We start from the raw sequence: 20,924 nt of genomic DNA, 5'->3' as shown, positions 1-20,924 counted from the left end.
AAATGGCTTTATTCCAGGATAATGTCTAATATATTCACTCAGCAATATTACGAAATTCCCAAAATATTATATCTAATATTTTAGGGGTTTCTTTTTTTGGGATGGGGGGAATTTCGTAATATTGCTGAGTGAATATATTAGACATTATCCTGGAATAAAATAATTTTTTTTTTCTCCTAACTGTATTTGAAAGAATTATGTAAAAAATTAATAATAAAAATTCATTTTAATTTCTTGAAAATAAACACCATTTATTAAATCGTGGATTTTGTATTAGCCGCGCAAGAGCTGAAAGTTATGTTTAGAGGCAAAATATAAGCCACGGCATCATTTGAATATTCAGCAGAAAAACATTCTAACGAATTAAATACACGAAATTGGAAAAATGCAATTTTTACATATACAGTCGAATCCCGTTATAACGAACGCCCAGAGGAATCACTTCGTTAAAACGAAATTGCGTTATAAAGGAATTCCAGGTTACCTAGCATTGTTCCTATGCAAACTTATTTGAGGGATTAGAAAAGTGTTCGCTAAAACGAGATTTTCGCTATAACGGTATTCGTAAAAACGGGATTCGATTGTAGGAATAGAAAATTTGAGCATTTTATACGTACGGACAGTTGAAACCAAGAAACTGTGCATTTACGCTAAAATCTAGACCATATTTTGTTAGAGATTGTTTAAGATGGGATTCTAAAAATCTTTTCAAGGCACAAGCATCCCTAATACCTATGTCACAAGATTCACCCATATCCAAGTCCAAAATATGCTAAAATTCAATTGACCATATGTTCAATTGAGGTGTAGATCAATACCTCCTGGATAGATAATCGGGCACAAGTACCAAATACTCGAATGCATCAATGAACTTGACAGCACGTCGGTGCTTCGAGAGCGGGGCCATAACTGGGGGGGGGGCAAAATTTAGGGAGCACTTTTGGATGGGATCAAAGAACACCGTGTTAAAATTATTTAATTTTGAAGTGGTGGAGCGGCAAAATAATGTTCGCCCCGGAAGGAAAAATCGTAGTTACGGTCCTGCTTGAGAGCAATAGGTTGAAATCGAATTTGTTGGTTGCAGGTGATGTAGTATCCAGTTTGTTGTTTATTAAGGCTTTTCGTCATAAGTTTGGCAAATTAAACTTGATGAAGGCAATTAAAAAAAAATTGATTCCTAGTATCATCAGTCTGTGTGTCATGGAAAACAGATGGCACCACCATCAATACACAAAACAAGCGCAATTCTGTCAACATACATAGTCCGGGCCACACATACACCCAAAACACACATTCTGGTGTGTACCGATTCGTCAGAAATTCCGCAGAGGAATGTGTACGAGGTGCATGTACAGCTTAAAAGTAGTAGTATTGTGTGTGTCAATGGGTGATGCTGTATTTATTTAAATTTCTTTATTCTTATATATTTCTGATGTAGACGCATTATCATGGTTGTTCACCGAAACACATATTTGTGTAACACGGTGACATATTTTTGAATACACAATATCGTTTTCGAAAATCGATGTAATTTGATGGCGTTTTCTTCACTAGCTACACGCAAACTCGTCCTACCAACTGCCTTTTTTCACCACACGAAGAAGTGTGCTATCTTAGAATTATTTTAGAAAAAACCCCAATTTGGATATGTGTACGTTATGTGTTTAAAAGAGGGAGAGAGAGAGAAGTATTGGCATCTATCAAACCATCTAAACGACAAACTGATAAATGAGTGAATATTTCTCTTATTCGAATATAATGCTGTGGGGGTACTTATGTTTGACTGTTGAATGAAGTTCAAGTGTTCAGTTTTTCTGGAAAATAGAATTCTGTTTTAAAACTTGCAAAACTAAGCATTGCTTGAACCATTTTATGCAACTAATTAGTTCCAAAGAAAGTAAAAGATAAATAAATTTTAGGTTATTTTACGGTAATATGTACAAAAGAGCAATTTTCAGTATTTCCGATATCGTGAATTCTATTCTTTAGTAACAGATGCAGACTGAACTATTTCAAAAAATCTGTAAACATCTATAAAACGACGAATTTTAGCATTTTTCAAAAAAATGAATTTACCAGTTATTTTAAAAAACTTTTTTTTTATTATTATAGCGAATCTTAGAATTACCTCAATTTCTGAGTGTACGTTTTCTTCTATTTCGAAATAATTTCGTGAAGTTGTAAATTACGAAAAAGGAAGCATCTTGAAAATAGTCGCAGCCCGAACGTACACACATCTCATCTCAAACTATTAAAGGAATTGGGATGGGGGAGCCCCCCTAATGGCAGTAAATACTAGAAAAAGAAAGTATTTCAAGGGCAATGGTAATATTTCTAGAGAAGCAATTAATGTTTCTGAGTAATCATAAATAGCAAACATCGTCGTCGTGGAAGAAGAAGAAGATTGAAAAGAAGAGTTCGTTCCGATCAAAAATAAGAAAAGAAAACTATTTTGCGATATAAAAATAAGAAAATTGTCTCGTAAGTGTTTTCGTTTCTACGAAAATAATCTGAAGTTTATTGGTCGTAACGAAAAACATTTTTTTTTATTATTATGACTTTCCATCGTAAATACTTATTTGGTATTTCCTTCGATACTAAGTACGTTTCTTCTTCGCTGAAAAATAAAATAAAATAAATGTATCCTGAGACATAAAGTTTACGTTTTACAAAAAAATTATTTGGTAAAAACGTAAAATCATCTTGTACTAGTGGAAAATTTTTTTTACCAGAGTTTCAATGTATATTTTAGTTTTATTGGGGCTCTCAAACAAAAAAGCTGGAAAAAAATTTTCATGGTTACGTTTTTACAGTTTAACATTTTCTTTATGAACATCTATTTTGTACATGAGACATGTACTTGTGCAATGGAGTAATATCCGGATTGTAAATGTAGTACAGTGAAACCTAGCTTTTTGTGGACATCAGTGAGACGAATACATTCGTCCGTAAAAGAGGGATAACCGTTAATCAGGGGTTTGAAATGAATACTTTTATTACACGAGGGGAGAATATTGTTTGGCCTTATAAGATGGGTGACCTCATCTGAGGGGTGTTGTCTGAGGGTGCCTCATTGCCCGTAAAGAGGGGTTTTACTGTACATGATAATAAATACAAGCTGTCCCAAATGGTTTGCATAGCGCACATCTCTGCAACCTTTGGCTTTAAAAACACACATACTTTTAATCACAAAATTTTTCAAATGACGTGCGGTTGCTGCACATATCTTAAATTTCCCATCGGGTCGTATATGTAAAAAAATAGAAAATTAACTTTTTATATACTCAACTGTGATCAACATCCAAGCAGTGAAATGTAAATGCTGCTCAGAGAAATCATTTACAAAAAATTGAATATTTTTAAATACAAAAGCAACGCCACAACAGGCAAAATGCCAAACGAGGTGGCTGAGAAAAGGATGTCCATAACAAATATGGATATCATATACGCTGTAATTACAGCAACCCAATTAAAGATGCAATCATAAAAACTAAAGACCATATTATACACATACATACACATGATAACATATAATACTTTGTCCATAAATAAATATTTATGGTTGTCTTATCCAAGAATGGATAGCTTCTCGATTTACCACATGTTTATCGTATTTATTTTTAAACGTGTCAGTTGTAACGTAATATTAACTGAGATATTTGAAGTCATCAGCATTGGTCGCCAATGATTGAGGGTGTGGTTCAGAAATCGTGAAGCGTAAATTAAAATCAAAGTTGAAAAAATTCAGTAATTGTCAAAATAGTTGTCAAAAATGTTACTGTTATTTATTGTGAATAAAAATATAAAATGATTGAGCTCATTCTATTTGTATAGTTTCTAAGAATGATAATTTTTGAGCTAAGAAAAATTGCCAACCAATGGTAGGTATATATTTGATATCTCGAGCACGATAGAGCACGCATTTAAAAACATGAAATTTTAAACGACTTTTTATAGAGGGAATCTACATTTCAATAATTGGTAATTTTAGTGCACGGGGACTGTATAAAAAGTTAATTTCTTGATTTTTTATTCATACTACCCCTCAAACAAATTTTGAGGTTTCAGTAACTGCACGCCATATTTAAAAAACATTTTGTAACTGAAAGTATGTTCTCTAAAGTCAACGGTTGCAAATATATCCACTGTGCAACGTGCAAACAATTTGGGACAGCCCGTAGAGCAATGTTTCTTAATCTTTTTTCGCCCATGGCCTTCTTTGAACCATATTTTTTTCTCGTGGTCCCCTTGACTATCCGAGCCAATTATCAAAGCATTGTTGGAAAATAGTATCGTCAAGACTATTGCTGTAAAGTGGTATTATCAAAGTTGGAAAGTAGTCATATTAAGAGTATTATAAGAAAGAGAAACTCTAATATATTCTCAACGCTGATTTTAACAATAGCACTGTGCGAAGTTATTGTCACCAAGAATATTTTTGGAAGCTGTTTGTTACTAGGAGCATTGGTTGAAGCTAAAATCATAAAAATCATTATTGAAAGCTAACGTCATCAAGAGCATTGTTGGAAAGTAATATTATCAAGAGCTGATCCTGTTATTATATGACAATAGCATTGTGTTAAGATATTGTTACTAAAAATATTTTTCATTCTGTTGTTGCTAAGAATATTTTTGGAGGCTATTGTTACTTAAGAATGTTTTTGATTCTATTGTTATTTAGAATATTTTTGGACACCATTGTTTATTTGGGCATTGTTGGAAGTTTATGTTAATAAAAAATTTCTGGAAGCTTATTTTACAAAGAGCATTGTTGGAAAGTGTTATATCACAGAGAACATTGTTAGAAAGTGTTATATCACAGAGAACATTGTTAGAAAGTGTAATAATAGCAAGAGCATTGCTAGAGAAACATATCAAGATTATTGTTGGAAATTTTTCAAAAACATTGTTGGAAATTGATCAAGAACATTGTTGGAAATTAATCAAGAACATTGTTGGAAATTAATCAAGAACATTGTTGGAAATTAATCAAGAACATTGTTGGAAATTAATCAAGAACATTGTTGGAAATTAGTCAGGAGCATTGTTGGAAATTAATCAAGAACATTGTTAGAAACCATTCTTACTAAGAACATTATTGGGAGCTAATATCACAAATACCATTGTTAGAAGCTACTGTGACAAGAGGAATTTTTTGGAGATACTTTTTTTTTAAGATGATTTATGCGTACGATTATTCAACATTGTTGCAATCGTTACACTGTATTAAATATAAGGCTGACAGAGATTCCAACTACAGTAGCATCAACATAATGCCGATAAATGAGGAAATTTCTAAGAAAAATGACCTGACCAGAGCCACCGTTAGCGGACGCTGGGCCTGCTGCAAAAATATTTTCGGGCTCCTTAGCCCCGATTTTTATAAATTTCGTGGAGAAGGAGAATTTTTCATCCAAAGATTTATTCATTGTCACAGAAGATACGGGAATGCCGGAAAATAAAAGTTCTCAAAAGAAAGTCCTGAATTAATAGTATAAAAAATCCCCAGAATTGATGAGAAACCAGTATTTATGGGAGAAAAATGATCCGAGAATTGATGAAAATTCAGAATAAACGAGAGAAAAGATCCTAGAATTGATGAAAACTCAGAATTCATGAGCGAATTAATGAAATTAATGAGAATTAATGGAAATTCAAAATTTATGAGAGAAATAATACCAGAATTGATGAAAATTCCAGAATTAAAGCAGTTGGAGCTCAGACACCCTTTTCACTACGAAAAAAGTGTTTTTTTTATGTATGTATATTTTTTTCACTTCTATTACAGTAAGAAAAGAGCCCCACAAACTGCTGGGTCCGTGGGACCGCATCTGTCGCACACCCCCTAAGGACGGCTCTGGACCAGACACGGTGTTACATAAATCTAACTAGAAGAAACACACACACATACAAGGGCTGTCCCGTTCAATCCTAGGATTTACATTCTCCCAGAGATCGATGTCTCCACGCAGTTATCAGTATAAATAAACACAGCATCACTGCAATTAAGTGTCTTCGCTCCCACGAGAAGTTAAACCTCATACAAGGCGAGAAATATGGTCGTCTTCAATAACTGACAAACTACTGTGTAATTTGGTTGTGCTTGGACATCACCGAAGGAATTCCAGGATGTTCTCAAACATCGACCGCTTAAACAATCAAACAGCATAAGGTCGATGTCCTCAAACTCCAGGGCTACAAACGTCTAAGACACAGCCGTGCAATTTCGCATGATATATACACTCATTGCGTTAGTGAGCTCTGGTCGAGATGAATTTAAATATTTGCGTGTCGGTTGTAGCGAGGGGAAAATAATTGGACTGTCTGAGCATTTACAAACTCAATTACACTAGAATTTCTCGACGTTATTGTCATGAATTACAGCTTTTTTTATACAGGGTGGGCAAAAAGTCCGTAGGAACTTCAAAAATGAACAAAAACCGGGAAAAAAAACCGTTTGTAGGGTTAGCATCGCTAGGTCACGGAAAGTTTTTTTAAGACGGGGAAAAAATCATAAAACAGCCGATAGATGGCACTGGTGCAAAGGACTTCGGTGGAAATATGCAAATGAGATGGTTATAAGAACTTGAACGCTCCTAATCCATAATCAGTTCACCGTTGTAAACCGCGCGTGTGGGCCTGCTGCACTCTGCTGTTGCTGGATTTGTGACTCGCCTGGAATGCGTTATTCCCTGTGGGGGTGGTCATGTGAAACACATACTGCTGTAATAAACGATTTGGAGGCATTCCGTTCGTTATTTGCATATCTTTCTTAGAATTGTGTACGTCAGCGCACCTATCGGCTGTTTTGAGGGGTTTTTTTTTTGCTTGTCTTAAAAAAATTCCCGTGACCTAGCGATGCTAACCCTGCAAACCGTTGTTTATTTCGGTTAATTTTCCAATTTTTATGAATTTTTAAAGTTTCTATGGACTTTTTGCCCACCCAGTATAGTTTTTATTAGTTCTCTTATTATTTTTTTTTACCTTTACGGAATAATTGGGAGATATGTGACTACTTTAAGTTAATAATACACATGCATATAGCGTTACTTCAGACCGAATTCCGCCGAGGTATGTTTACGACTTGCATATACAGTTAAGTAATAGTGGGTATCTTAAACCGCCACACAAGTGTCTCGACTTGCGAGTCATCGGAGTTACGAGCAAAAATTGACCACTGCAAAATGCTGCAACCTGTAGGTAAACAATCGATTTAAACCTCTATAGTCAAGTGGATTATTTAAACATATAGTACATGACAAATACATAGTCAAAAATATGGAATTTTTTTGGTATTTTAGAAACCACATCTTTTAGTATCATTTCAGTGGAAATATGACCATATTAACCCATTTGTGCTCACGGGTATGTTTTTTTGAAAACGTTTCCAGCACACACCTTTTCTTGTTTAGTTGTACTCAACTGGGTCCACAAATGGGTCAAGTACAATACTTTTTTAATTTAGAAATAGTAGATTCTTTGTTGGTGTCATTTTTTGAAAGCTGCTGAAATTTTACGTGTTCAGAGATCTATAAAATCGCACCAAATTGACGGAATTGGAAATAAAATTCAAGTTAACGACTGTTCAACGCTAAACTGGATAAGCCAAACGAATTGGCAGAGGCAAATAAAGTTGCCAACTACCGCTGAAATTGCTGAAAAATCGTCACCCATGGAAAACGATGGGTACTGAAAGTCAAAATCTAATTCATAAAAGAAAAGTTTATGCTTGACAGATATGTGTGAGGTGAATGTATTTATTTAACTATAATTAATTATGATAAAGTCATAGTTTATAGTCATGAAAATAACCTTAAACCTTGATTTTAAAAATTCAACTAAATTCCCGGTAATGTACCAATGCAGAATGTCCAATTAATGTCCAATTCAGATAGTTTCTAGTTTAATATTCTAATTGTTATTCGATTGCGTGATTTTACATATCAATATCTCCACTTGGCCGCGACGCATACTTTGAGAAACATTGTCCCAGTCTGCAATGGTTTCTCAAACACTGTTCTGAACTATATTGGTTTCTTAAGCAACGTCAGAGCAAAAATAAATATTTAGCAATATTCAGGGCAACAAAGAATGTTCTAGTGAACAATTAATCAACATGAACGGCTAACAATTCAACCAGTATTGTCCAGAGTTGTTAGTGCTCTGGCTAAACTCTCGAGCAACTACAGTGCATTGTAGTACAGCTCGAGCATTCCCAGAGAATCGATTCCGAAATTACAATTCCCCACATAACATTTTACGAACATAATGCAAGCTGGTGGTAAAAATTGCAAAACGTCCCATTGATGTTTTCTAAGATATTTATAAACAATGCAGTTGAGTATTCCCATAACACAATTGTCTGCTGGCGCTTTTCACGGTCATTCGCGTAATTACTCGTTATTTAATGCCAGGCTAATGCTTCACACATTCAGCTCGCACCAGCACCAATTATGTTAGTAAAACTCTCCTTTGCATAAAGCAAGATTTGATTAATGAATGTTCTGCAAACTGACACTACGTTGTACACATTATCCTCTCCAAAACCACTCTTCGAGTGGAGGAAAGTGTTCCAGCTCTGATAAACACAAGGTACTTGTGCGACTGCACGCGTGCAATTGGATCTCGCTGATTAAATTCACTAGACTAAGGAAAAAAAGCTCCCAAACAGTAAACACGCCCCTGTCCACACGCACGCAGCCCGATTTCCGCTAGTTTGGTCCCGGGGTTTATGCCACGCGCGTTTATGCAACCCGCCACGAGCGATCGAACAAATTGTTGCTTCTGTTCCATCCAAAGATTGAACTTGACCTCAGCTACATCATAGAACGAGAGGGAGAAAACTTCTCTGCGGCGTCCACATCACAAAAAAAAAACAGCTTCTCCAGGGCAAAATAAAATAAAAACAAACAAAATTCCTGTTTGTTTTGGCTACTGCCCTGGAAAACCCGATTCCGGACGGTTTTCGCGAAGCGCGCAGGTCATGACGTCACTCGTTTTCTAAGCATTCACCCACGTCCTGTCCCTCCCTCGTTAGAGCCCTTAGCTGTTGTTATATCCGGGGAAGTCCTGGATCAAAACTGGAGCCGGGAAAGCAGAACTCCGTCAGAACCGCTGTTGCGATCGGCCCGGAACAACCGCTCCGAGTGAAGTCGTTCCTTTCGTATCGACTTGCGCGTGTGATGATGATGTGGTGATGGTGGTGCTGCTGATGCTCATAACAACTTTGCTGCTCCGTGCTATCCCTCGCTAATTTTGTTGGTTGGAAAGTGACTTCGGTGAGCAATTGGTATTTTTGATAATTTTACCATGGTTTCTCTTCACCGTGGGAACTGAAAAAAAAATTGTAGAATTTTTCACCATAGAATTTCTGACAGAGTCGGACTTTTACACCAAAAACTATTTTCTCGATCAAAATACTTTCCTTACAACAACTTGATGAAATAACTGTAAACATTGCTACCTGAAAACGGACCTAATAACCTAGAAAATGGCTTCTACTTCCTGGTACCTCATCGCCAGCTTACCATCCGAAAAAGTAAGTTTATAAAGTTTTTTTTACGATATTTTTGATTCCTTCACATCAATTTCCGAGGTCATATTTCTTTTGAACTGAATGAGTTTGCCATTAAATTTTTAGACATGCGCATATTTCTAGTTTTCACAAAAAATTATGCAATTCAAGTTTTGAGATAAAAATCACAGAAAAAATTACTTTTAAGGGGGTTAGTGCACGATCCGTCGCTTCCCATGCTTTCCTACGGGAAAAATCTCTTTCCTTTCAGGAGGATTTTAAAAATTTTCTATCTACTTTACACACTCAATTTTTTTCACAAATACTATGAATATTTTTATGCAATTTAACACGAGCTTTTAAGATTTTAGTTGTTGGTTATCTTTTTTATCGAATTTTAACTTCAACAACTTGCAACTTTTTCAAAAATCACCAAATTTTATCCATATTTTGGGCCATAAAAGTTTTTAAAATAATTTTGTTTAAAAACCCTCGCGTTAAAGTATGTAACACCATAGCGTTAAGAGACAAAGTTTCAAGATATTTGAATGAGAGGTGTTGGGAAAAAAGTTTCCTTATCTAACGAAAAACGTAAGAAACGCCAGCCGTAAGAAGCCAGCAGTTTATATTAAAATATTTTTAAAATATTTCTTTTACATGTAGAACTAAAAGTTGAGCACAGTTGGGCGCAAAAAATTTCATAGTGCTTGAAAAATCAAAAATTCAAAAAAGTGTTTTTTGGAAGAATTGCGTGCACCAGCTCCCTTAAAAACTATAGAAATGAATAATATAAAATTCAAAATTCCCTAAAATTTTATTGTTCTTACTTTTTTAATATGAACTACCATAATTTTAATTTTTTTTTTACTCGAATGAACATTATAAAGTCGATAACATTATTTTAATCCTACATTGAGATTATATATAATTTATTTTTTTCTTTAAATGGAATTTTATTGCTTGCAAATTCCATTTGCTTCTTATCTACCGTCGGTACTTTAAAGTATTTTTAGATATTTTTTAGTACTTTTAGATTAAATAGCAAGTAAATATTTGAAAATCAAGTATTATTTTTGTATTTAATTAGAACTAGTATGACCTACCAAATAATTTATATAATAATTATTTAATATCATCATTATAAGTATGTTTTTATTCATTATCTTATTTTACTTTTCATAATGTGGTAGAAAAGGGTAAATTCGAACATCACTTAAAAAATGACGATTTATTTTATTAATGAGTACAATAAAATCCCTCTTAACAGACACCCAATAAGATGCGGCCTCACAACGTTTACTTTCAAATTATTATTTCTCCCGTACAATAAAAGAATGCATTTCAAACTCCTGATTAATGATCACCCCTCTTTTATGGACCTTTTTATTGTCCCATCGGTGTCCGTTAAAAAATGGTTTTGCCGTATTTTTTTAATTGAAATAAACTGAATTTTTCCAACTTCAATAAACAAAAATGGTTTGCATAAACTGATACTTGAACTTAAAAAGAATTAACCTGATAAAGAATGAATAAATTTTTTAAACCAAATATAAATAATTCCAAAATTAATTGAATCAGTTATGCATATTTTCCCTGAATGAACTATACAGATGATATTTCAAGGTGAAACATTATCTGTGGTTATTATATTTAACATATATTATATTAACATGTATTACGAAACATTATATTACGATGATGTGATTAGGAAGGAATGAAATAGAGAAATTACAAAATAAACAAAAAAAGACCAAACAAAATTTCAAAAGCAAAAACTAGCAATAAATTTTGAATTAAAAATAAAACTATAAAGAATCATTGAAAATATATACACCGATTCCTCCCCCTCTAATTTCATTATTCTTCACCTTTTATGTGAAATACCATAATTTTCACTTATTGTTTTACGCTAACGGACACAAAAAAGTCGGTAGCATTATTTATTTTAATCCCCATATTGAGGCGTATAATGTGTTTGTTTTTTAGATTGCAATTTTATTACTTAAAAAGTCCATTCTATCTATCGATGGTACTTGAAAATGCCAGATTAGAGATAATTTGTTATGTAGTAACTGTTTGAAAATTAATATTTTTTTTTGTCTTTAATTACAACTAGAGCGCCGTATTAAATAATTTACATGGTAGTTATTTATTTTCATCATTATAAATACATTTTTATTCATTCTCATTTCCTAATTCTACTTTTTATAATGTGGTAGATAGAGTTAATTCAAAATTTATTTCTTCCAAAATCCCGATTTATTTCGTATAAATAAGAATTTAATTTATATAAAATCATTTTTTTACTAACTTCAATAAGAAAAAATAATTGTCATAAACTGATAATTTAACTTAAAAAGAATTAAGTGTAAGAAAGAATGAAGATATTTTCTAAATCAAACATAAGTAATTCTAGAATTATTGCAATAGATTATGCACATGTCTCTTGAATAAACTAAAATCTTATCTTGATGTTTCAGTACAAAACATTTTCTGTAGTTATTATATCACGAATGTTTGCCTCACGTGAAGAAGGAATTCAATACAGAAATTTGGAAAAAAATTAGCGGAAAAAATTAAAGATACAGTGAGTCTGGAATAGAAAATCAATGAAATTACCATGAAATAATATTTAAGAACATTTATCAAGTTTGAATCCAATTTGAAACGAAAGGATAATTCTGATATTCTCGATTAGTTTTTCATTTGTCATCACCAAATTCTTATCATATGATAATTTGTAGTGAAAAAACACGATTGTCTTTCAGTCGTTCACAATGAATTATACAGTATAATTCAGCAGCTCTTAACCAGGTACTCGAGAGTACTCGGGAACGACAATAAAAGTGCCATGCAACAATGGTAACAACTTTGTTACAGTAAAAGAAAAAGACGTTTTGACAATAAACATGCACTTTTGCTCCTTTCATACGCACGAGAAATTGTGCATGTGCACCCAGACACATTTGAATTAGAATAAAATCGGATTTCACTATGAAAATATAAGAAAAATTTTAAATTTTCACACAGCTACTTCCATTTATATCCATAAATATAAATGGAAGTAGCTCTGAAAATTCAAGATTTTTCTTATATTTTTGAAGAAAATCTTCTGGAGATAGACGGCTTTTTCTCAGTCCAATATATCAAGGATTACAGATATTTTCTGAATTTTATGCAGAAAGAGAAATCCGTTTCCTTGATATATTGGACCGAGAAAAAAGCCGTCTATCTCTGCCGTCCCACCTGGGGGCTATTCGCCGAAGTTAAGAGAGGCTACTAATGCCTCTACTTCAGCGCTTCACGCCACAGTGAGCAAAATAAGGAAGGAAGGGTCGTGTCTCCAGTGGTGTTGATGGTAGCATGGTAATTTACATGAAGTTACGCGAAAATTTTTTTTCAACTTTTAACAATGCTTTTGCAAAACATGATTCATTCGTGAATAATTTTTTTTCTCTTTTTAACAACAATAATAACATCAAATTTATTACACATAGAAAAATTTCTTAGCAGAACGGTATTTGTTGTGAATAACGAATAGCTTTCTTGAAACTTCGATAAAATATTAGTTGAAAAAATTATAAAGCTACTAAACATAATTATATGAAACTGCATTAAAAAATTATGTGCACCTCTTTTTCGAGAATGCACCAGCTCATTTTTTCCATGAAAGAATTAATTAATTAACAGAGTCCTATTTTTCATCTTGGGCCAATAATGAAAAGACAATTTTTTCGGAAATTTTTCTTCAAAGAAATTTGAAAGAAATTCAAATTTCTGTTTTTATATTGTTGATAGCATTGAGGAGAACTAGTCAAATGTTTTTTTTCATTTTTGCGATTGTTCTTGGATTGCTGTTGTTGAAATTCCGATGGGTTTTTTTCAAATTTCATCGACTTTTGAAAAATATTATTATCATTTATAGTGAATAAATGTTATTACCATAAAACTATTTGTTATGGACAGAATTTTTATTGCTCTGACTAAAGCTGAGAAATACTCAGCATTTTCTTTAACCCAAGCAATTGAAAACGGGAAATTATCAAAAATTCATAAACTACAGTTATTTGAAATAATTGTAGAATTTAATTGCTTTCTTACATTGAAAATCGGAATTGTGCATTGCCGTCTTTGAAGCGTTTAATCGTTTATCTACGGATGATTTTTTCAAGTACTGTACCAGGTAAAATAATTTGTTATACAATGAATGTACTATGTGATTGTTTGAAAAAAAAAGAAGTAATTGTTATTTTTTTGTCTTTGAACTAAAATGACCAACAAAATAGTATACATGGTAATCATGTCATCATCCATTATATTTTTATTTATTATCATATTGTGTCTTTTTACTCTATTCTTCATAATGTGGTGTAAACTTCACTGTAGACTGCTCTAATTCTAATCGACAGTATGTATGATATACTGTATGTATATCAGTGTTTCCTAAAGTGGGCAATATCACCCCCTGGTGTGCGATGGAATAATCCGGGGGCGATAGAATCTTCGGGTATAGCATAGGATCCCATCGGTTCGCTTGATTTCGGGGGCGATGAGAGAGAAAAAAATTTCTGAAGAAGGGGGCGATGGAGCAAATAGTTTTGGAAATTATGCTATACGCATGGATCATACAGGTTGTCCGCTCCCATCGTTATCTGATGACCAATTCCTTGAGTGTCAGTCTTAGAGGAAATTTCCAACAACAAGAAATGTTTCAAACGGTTTTACTCGTCATCTTAGAAACTGTGTAAAACAAAAAAAAATTTCTTGAATGATTACAAAATTTTAATTTTTCATGTGGTCCATGGGTCCTATTATTTTCATTCAGTAAAAAAAATCTTGATGCGCTTGTATGCAGAGCAAAAAAGTAAAAATCGTTATTTTTACGATGAAAACTGGCCGGCTGATTAGAGTTGCAGCACCTTTTCCGATGAGAAGTGGTAATAAAAATTTATCTTGACAAGTAAGTTTTATTCATTCAAAAATTTTTTCTTCAGGAGCAGCCCTAACGAAACGTTGTGAAATCGAATAGGATCTAAATAAAACTATTTCAGTATAATTAGATGTAGATTTTTATACGGCCCTATAAATATTGGCTCTTGCGTTTTCTGATACGGAAACATGCTTCAGATTTATAAAATTCCAGGTTCCATAATTTGGTGAATTTTGGCGATAATAATATGTATTTTTTTTTAAATTTAATAAACAAATAATGCTTATAAGCATTAATTTTTTTTTCTCTGAAACTGATTTAGAAGACCCCGGCACCTTATAAAAATTTAAAAAAACAGACAAATCGTTTCTTTTTTTCACGTAAGCAAACTTCTAGGATGATAGGTTGAAATGGCAACATATATATACTTGTATAACTAGTTTACGCGGGCCCCACTCGTGGCCTGCAGGCGATGTGCGTCTCTGCACCTGCCTATGTTCCCCCATATCTTTCTATTGATATATCATTTAATGTACAAAAAGTGGGAAAGTGTGTGTTTGGGGGTGAAGTTGTATGAGGGATCCTGCTGCTGGTTGGCTTGTGGCTTGGTGTGGGTGGTTTGCTGGTCTAGGATGTCATTGGATTTTTCCACCGTGGCCCACGTCTCCTGAGACGGACCAGCTTATATCCCCTAGTGGGACAGAGCGGGGGGTCACGGTTGGTCTGGTGGTGATTGAAATAGCATTAACAACCAGATAACATGATAACAGATAACACGATAACAGATAGTATGATAACAGATAACATGAAAACAGATAACATGATAACATAGTTGAAATGGCTTGACTGTTCAGTCGGGTTTTAGAATTTCACTGATCCGCTTTATAACTGAAAATCACTAAACTCTCTGCAAAATGCCTCCTTTCTCCAAGAAGAATTTTTTCCCGATTTTGTGCAGCTGCCAAGTGCTTTCCCCACCAATACCTATAATGGAATCAATTATTTTCCGGATATTATGCTGAGGTGAGCTCGGAAAGAAAAGTCATCACGTCTCCGCCGGGACTCGAACCCAGGCCCTCTTGCATACCGGGCAAGCATGCTACCATCTACACCACTGGAGACACATGAATCTGCCTTCCAAATTTCACGCACTGTGTCGTGAGGCGCTGAAGTAGAGGCATTAGTAGCCTCTCTTACCTATAATAATAATACCTATAATAATGATAATAAAACGATAATGATAGGAAGAGAAATACTCTATATTTTTTCTATTATTTATACTACGACCAAACCACACATGCACCTCGTTCACATTTCTCTGCGGAATTTTTAGCGAATTGGTACCTGTTGGAATGTGCGTGTAAGTGTTGTGAATCTTAACGTTAAGTTTATTACAGTGTAGTGCTTGTTTTCTGTAATGCTGCCATCAATATTTCTAACTATGAATGAAGTGCAATGATCGAATAATTGTACCGTTGTAGGCTTGTTGCTCAGTTAGGCGAGGTATTTTTATGGGGAGATAGGCTCGCATTCACGCCTCGAAGTTGGTAACCAAGAAAACCAACCTCGGCCTTTTTATTATTTATACTGCACTCCTATGCCTATACTATCCCGTAGTGAAAGAGAAAAAGAACACCGTCTCTTTCCTTCTGTTATCGAAATTTGAACCATAGCTGACTCCACCTACGGGCAGTTGACCTGACAGGATTGGGGATGTGCAAAACACGTATCTAAAAAAGACACTACGTAGTATCTGGGCTCGTCATTGCCGAAATAAGAGGGTTTAACAACTCCCGTGACCTAGCGATGCTAACCCTGCAAACCGTTTTTTTATTTCGAGTGTTTTTCCAGTTTTTATTCAGTTTTAAAGTTTCTACTGACTTTTTGCCCACCCTGTATAATGTCTTTCTAATAAAGATGAGTCCTGCAATTTCAGAAATTTTAGATTGAACCACGCAAATAAAATGAGCCGTGAGATAAAAATCATTGAAAATTATTTTCCATGTTATTTCATGTGATTCCGTATCTGAAACATTTTCATCAATGGTAATAGAAATACAAGGTGGACGTCCTGGACACATTTTAAAAATTAATAACACATTGCAGCTGCGCAGACATAAAAAGGTGCGCTTTGCGCTAATATACTTATCATTGGGCCTAGAAGTATTTTTTGTTGTTGATAAATTGAAATTGAACCACTCGCAGATGGCGCTGTAAAACGAAAAACTCCAAACAACACGTAAAATGCAACACAGTATATAATTATTGTTTATGACAATTTGTATTCCGAGAAACTATCACAACTATCGAACTTTTTAGATCGGGTTACATCTGAACTGATGAAAGGCTGACTCATGTTGAAATGTGGTAGTTTTAATGAACGCAAATTCTCAAACATTAACTATGCTCACCTGTGAGAGAAATTCGAACTTTTCTTTTAATTTATCAAAATTTCTAGATCATGATAAGTATTTTAGTGCAAACTTCACTTTTTTTGGGTCAGTTGGTTGATTCGTTATGAATTTTCAAAATGTGTCCAGGACTTCTCGTTCATTCTGTATATTCTGATCCATATGTGAAGATTTATCAATTTACTTACCTTTATATATTTACATTTTTTAGTACTATTGCTATATGTGTCGAAACAAAAGTCCCATTCAATATATAGGGGCACTGTTGCAGTTTTCACTTTCGATAAACAGTTTTCTTCGCTGTAATTTTATACTTAAATAATGACTTTGTAGAGTAATTTCGTCTTTCAGACGTCTCCTTTTAGAGCAGCACTAGAAAGATTTTTCTCCGTAATAGACGATAGACAACAGATAGAAAATATCTCGGTTACTACTTCAGTGAAACTCCCAAATCGAAACGACTGCGGTGGTCCATTTTTCACTCGAATAGACCACCAGTGACCCTAATGACCAAGACATATCGAGACGAAATCCCTGCGATTTGGTATCATTGAAAGAAAAAGTGAAAAGCATAGATTCTTTTTTTGTACTTGAAAAATGTCTAGAAAATCAGGAACATATAAAAATAATACTTGATATTTAATAAAAAAAAAATCTAGTAAAAGTTCGTTATAACGACATTTCACAATCAGAAAGGAAATTGTCGCTGTCACGAACTTCTCGTTACAAACGAATTTCGTTTTTTCCCTGTAGAAACATATAAATAGGGAAAAAAACAAATTAGACAAATTTGCCTTCCTTTTTTTACTTTAATTTGGAAACACTTTTGCTGAAATATGCATACAGAGTTAACTGCTTATGCGTATGCAATGTTGATTGTATAACTGAATTTTGTTCTTTGTGGAATTCAGCAGTTGCACTACAAAAGTGTTCAATAACAAGAAAATGATTTTGACCTGCTTACCCTTTGTCCAGTTTTGGAAGATTCCTAAAAATAGAATTCAAAGAAGGAGAGAGTGGGAAAGGGAAGGATTCTCAAGGGAAATAACAACAAATGTCAAAACCCTGGGTCGTGTCCCACCTGCCCAACCAACACACCCATTGATAAAATGATGGGTTTTCCATCTCTTCTCTAGATAGACAAAAAGAAGATAAGATAAAGCATGGGGGTCTTCTTATCTATAGGGAGGTACTCATATGCCTCGTTTATAAACACGTATAAAAAGTGTGTGAGGAGATTTAAAATAAAATGCTACTCTTTGCAGTCTCTCCATTTTATGCATAATTCTGGAAGGTAGAGAAGTGAAAGAATGCTTTTTTCAAGAATTTCCGTTGTCGTTATAGCGATTGTGTTTCGATTTCCATTCATTCATAAATTACTCGCTGTAAGCGAATATGTTTTGCATCTTTAACATTAGCTCTTTGATAATCCTTCGTGAATTACTCGTAATAGTGAGATTCTCGTTATAAGCCGTACCCGTTATATCGAACTTTTACTGTTCGTTATAACGGGTTATGACGAACTGTTATTTTGAAATCCAAATATTAAATATGCCTGACCTTAAACCGAATTTGTGGTAGAAAAAGTATTCTGCGTTATTATTTTTTCGCATAACTGCACATCACTGATATATTAAAGATATAAATCTCTTTATGTGGCCTTGCTGTTTGACTTCTATGTACGTATCGAATGTGTCCCCGAGGAACTATTAATTCCTATATACTCACATAATAACGTCTATATGGAATTCGCGTAACATCTAGTCGCATTGTGGAGATTTCAGCGCTACGATGTAGCAATATATCTTGATTTAATCTTTCATATGTATTCATTGTTATTAATGTTATCCATAATGTATTTGGCTTCATTGAATTTACTGAATATACGAGGACATACGTGGATAAAAAATTTGATTGCTATTGCAACTCTCTCAATATATTAGGCATTATTAATCTTACGCATTATCTCTTACATACGCTTATTCAAATAGTTCGTTCATAAGGCAGTATTTTCCAATTACAAAGAAGGTTTCAAATAACATGTTGTTTCTCAAAATTTCATGATTTTTTTAGGGGGAAATATATAAAAAAAATAAATATACGGGTAAAATCTGTGTCTTTAACTGATACTATATTAAGCGAAAACCTGTCTTCAATGGAAAAAAATCGTGGACCCGTGATATCAATGCTAAAATACACATTAAAAAACCTGCATTAAACGGAACCTGTCTAACGCGGAAACGGAAAGGAAAATTTCACACATACACTTTGAATATTTGGCGACCAATAGACCAAAGGATCACACAAAATGTTAAAGTGTTCCACTAAAGCTTTTTACACAATCTATGCTTGCAATGTGTGTCTGTACTTGATATTGTGGTTTTGATAAGCCAATATGTAGTATGTAAAGCAGTTGCTTTCATAAATTGTAACAAAATTTTTCGGAAAAGCAGGCTTTTTCACAGGAGAAATCAGTACAAGGGTTGAATTTCCAAATGATATTCAATACTTACAAAATTATATGCAAGTTGTGTACATTCCGTGATCGCAATCCTCAGCAGGGCTGGAATTAATTAAAGAGAGGCAAAGGGCAACTGCCCTGGCAGTAAAATGCATCAGTGGAAAATTTTAGGTGGTGACAAAAACACACCGTTATAAAATCATCGAATTTTAAGGTGATAGGGGCGACCAAATCATGTTGCTCTCACAAAATCCTAGTTACGGCCCTGATGTTGAGGATTACATAGACGATAATGTACAAACCGAACCTGACACGACAGATATTGACACACTAATTAAAAACTTTCAGGAAGTTAAAAAAACATAAATATGTCGTTATTATAGAAGAAAACCGGTCAAAATTTTATATGGATGCTGTCGAAACCTAAATACGGTATTTAGTAATTATAGACTAATTATTTATTTATTTATTTTATCTATATATAAATTATTTACTTTATCTTCAATTAACTTGTTTTCATTTTATTTCAATCCCACATGAGATCGTTACATAATTTTACACATTATATCAATTGAACCTTTATTGAGTGGAAACCTGTGTTCAACTGATAAAAATCTCGGTCCCTTTCGATTCCATTGAAAGCACAGGGTTTACTGTATTTACTTTTTATATAGTTCCCTTGTACTAAACTTCCAACTAGTGAAATGTGGAGCCGGCTTTTGAAAAGGCATTTTCGGAAAATTTCCTGTTTTTAAATCCAACATTCATCGTGATATTGAAAATGAAAAATTACAATGTTTTGGTGATTTATAACTGTGTTGGCGTGTCTGTATCGACTTGAAAATTTTCATTTTTAGCGATTGCAAGCAAATCAAATGACCTCAAATATTGGTTATTTTAATCATATCATTTCATTGGGCATTTAAAATAAAATGCTTTTCACTGATTACTCCTTCAAATACTTTTCATCCCTTCCCCTGGACAAAAATATAATAAAATGATTATTTTATTGAATAATTATACACTGAAGAGCCAAAAAAACTGGTGATTATCCTGTCTAATATCGTGTAGGGCCCCCGCGAGCCCGCAGAAGTGCCGCAACACGACGTGGCGTGGACTCGACTAATGTCGGAAGTAGTGCTGGAGGTAATTGACACCATGAATCCTGCAGGGCTGTCCATAAATCCGTAAGAGTAAGAGGGGGTGGAGATCTCTTCTGAACAGCACGTTACAAGGTATCCCAGATATGTTCAATAATGTTCATGTCTGGGGATTTAGGTGGCCAGCGGAAGTGTCTAAAGTCAGAAGAGTGTTCCTGGAGCCAATTTGTAGCAATTCTGGACGTGTGGGGTGTCGTACTGTCCTGCTGAAATTGTCCAAGTCCGTCGGAATGCACAATGGACATGAATGGGTGCAGGTGATCAGACAGGATGCTTACGTATCTGTCACCTGTCAGAGTAGTATCTAGACGTATCAGGGGTCCCATATCACGCCAACTGCACACGCCCCATACCATGACAGAGCCTCCACCAGCTTGAACAGTCCCCTGCTGACATGTAGGGTCCATGGATTCATGAGGTTGTCTCCATACCCATACACCGTCCATCA

General features: G+C 34.1%; 1 protein-coding gene across 2 annotated transcripts in view; it reads left to right on the top strand.

The window, feature by feature from the left end:
• LOC149087058 (uncharacterized) overlaps positions 1 to 20,924 on the top strand; it is a 292,357-nt gene that overhangs the window by 143,364 nt on the left and 128,069 nt on the right. The window contains exon 1 of one of the 2 annotated variants that reach the window (XM_089231285.1): positions 9,069 to 9,538. The exons of the other annotated variant lie outside the window; for it this stretch is intronic. Within the exon in view, the coding sequence (XP_089087411.1) occupies positions 9,491 to 9,538 (48 nt within the window). The 5' untranslated portion in view covers positions 9,069 to 9,490. Of the gene's footprint in view, positions 1 to 9,068; positions 9,539 to 20,924 lie in introns of those variants that run through there. 2 annotated transcript variants of the gene reach the window in all.

Source organism: Pholcus phalangioides, unplaced genomic scaffold (assembly GCF_987345545.1).
Source record: "Pholcus phalangioides strain wild (caught in Gottingen) unplaced genomic scaffold, Ppha-v1.0 ptg000004l_1, whole genome shotgun sequence".
Lineage (NCBI taxonomy): Eukaryota > Metazoa > Arthropoda > Arachnida > Araneae > Pholcidae > Pholcus > Pholcus phalangioides.
Note: the sequence above shows the minus strand (reverse complement) of the source record. Positions and strands in the feature narration are given on the sequence as shown.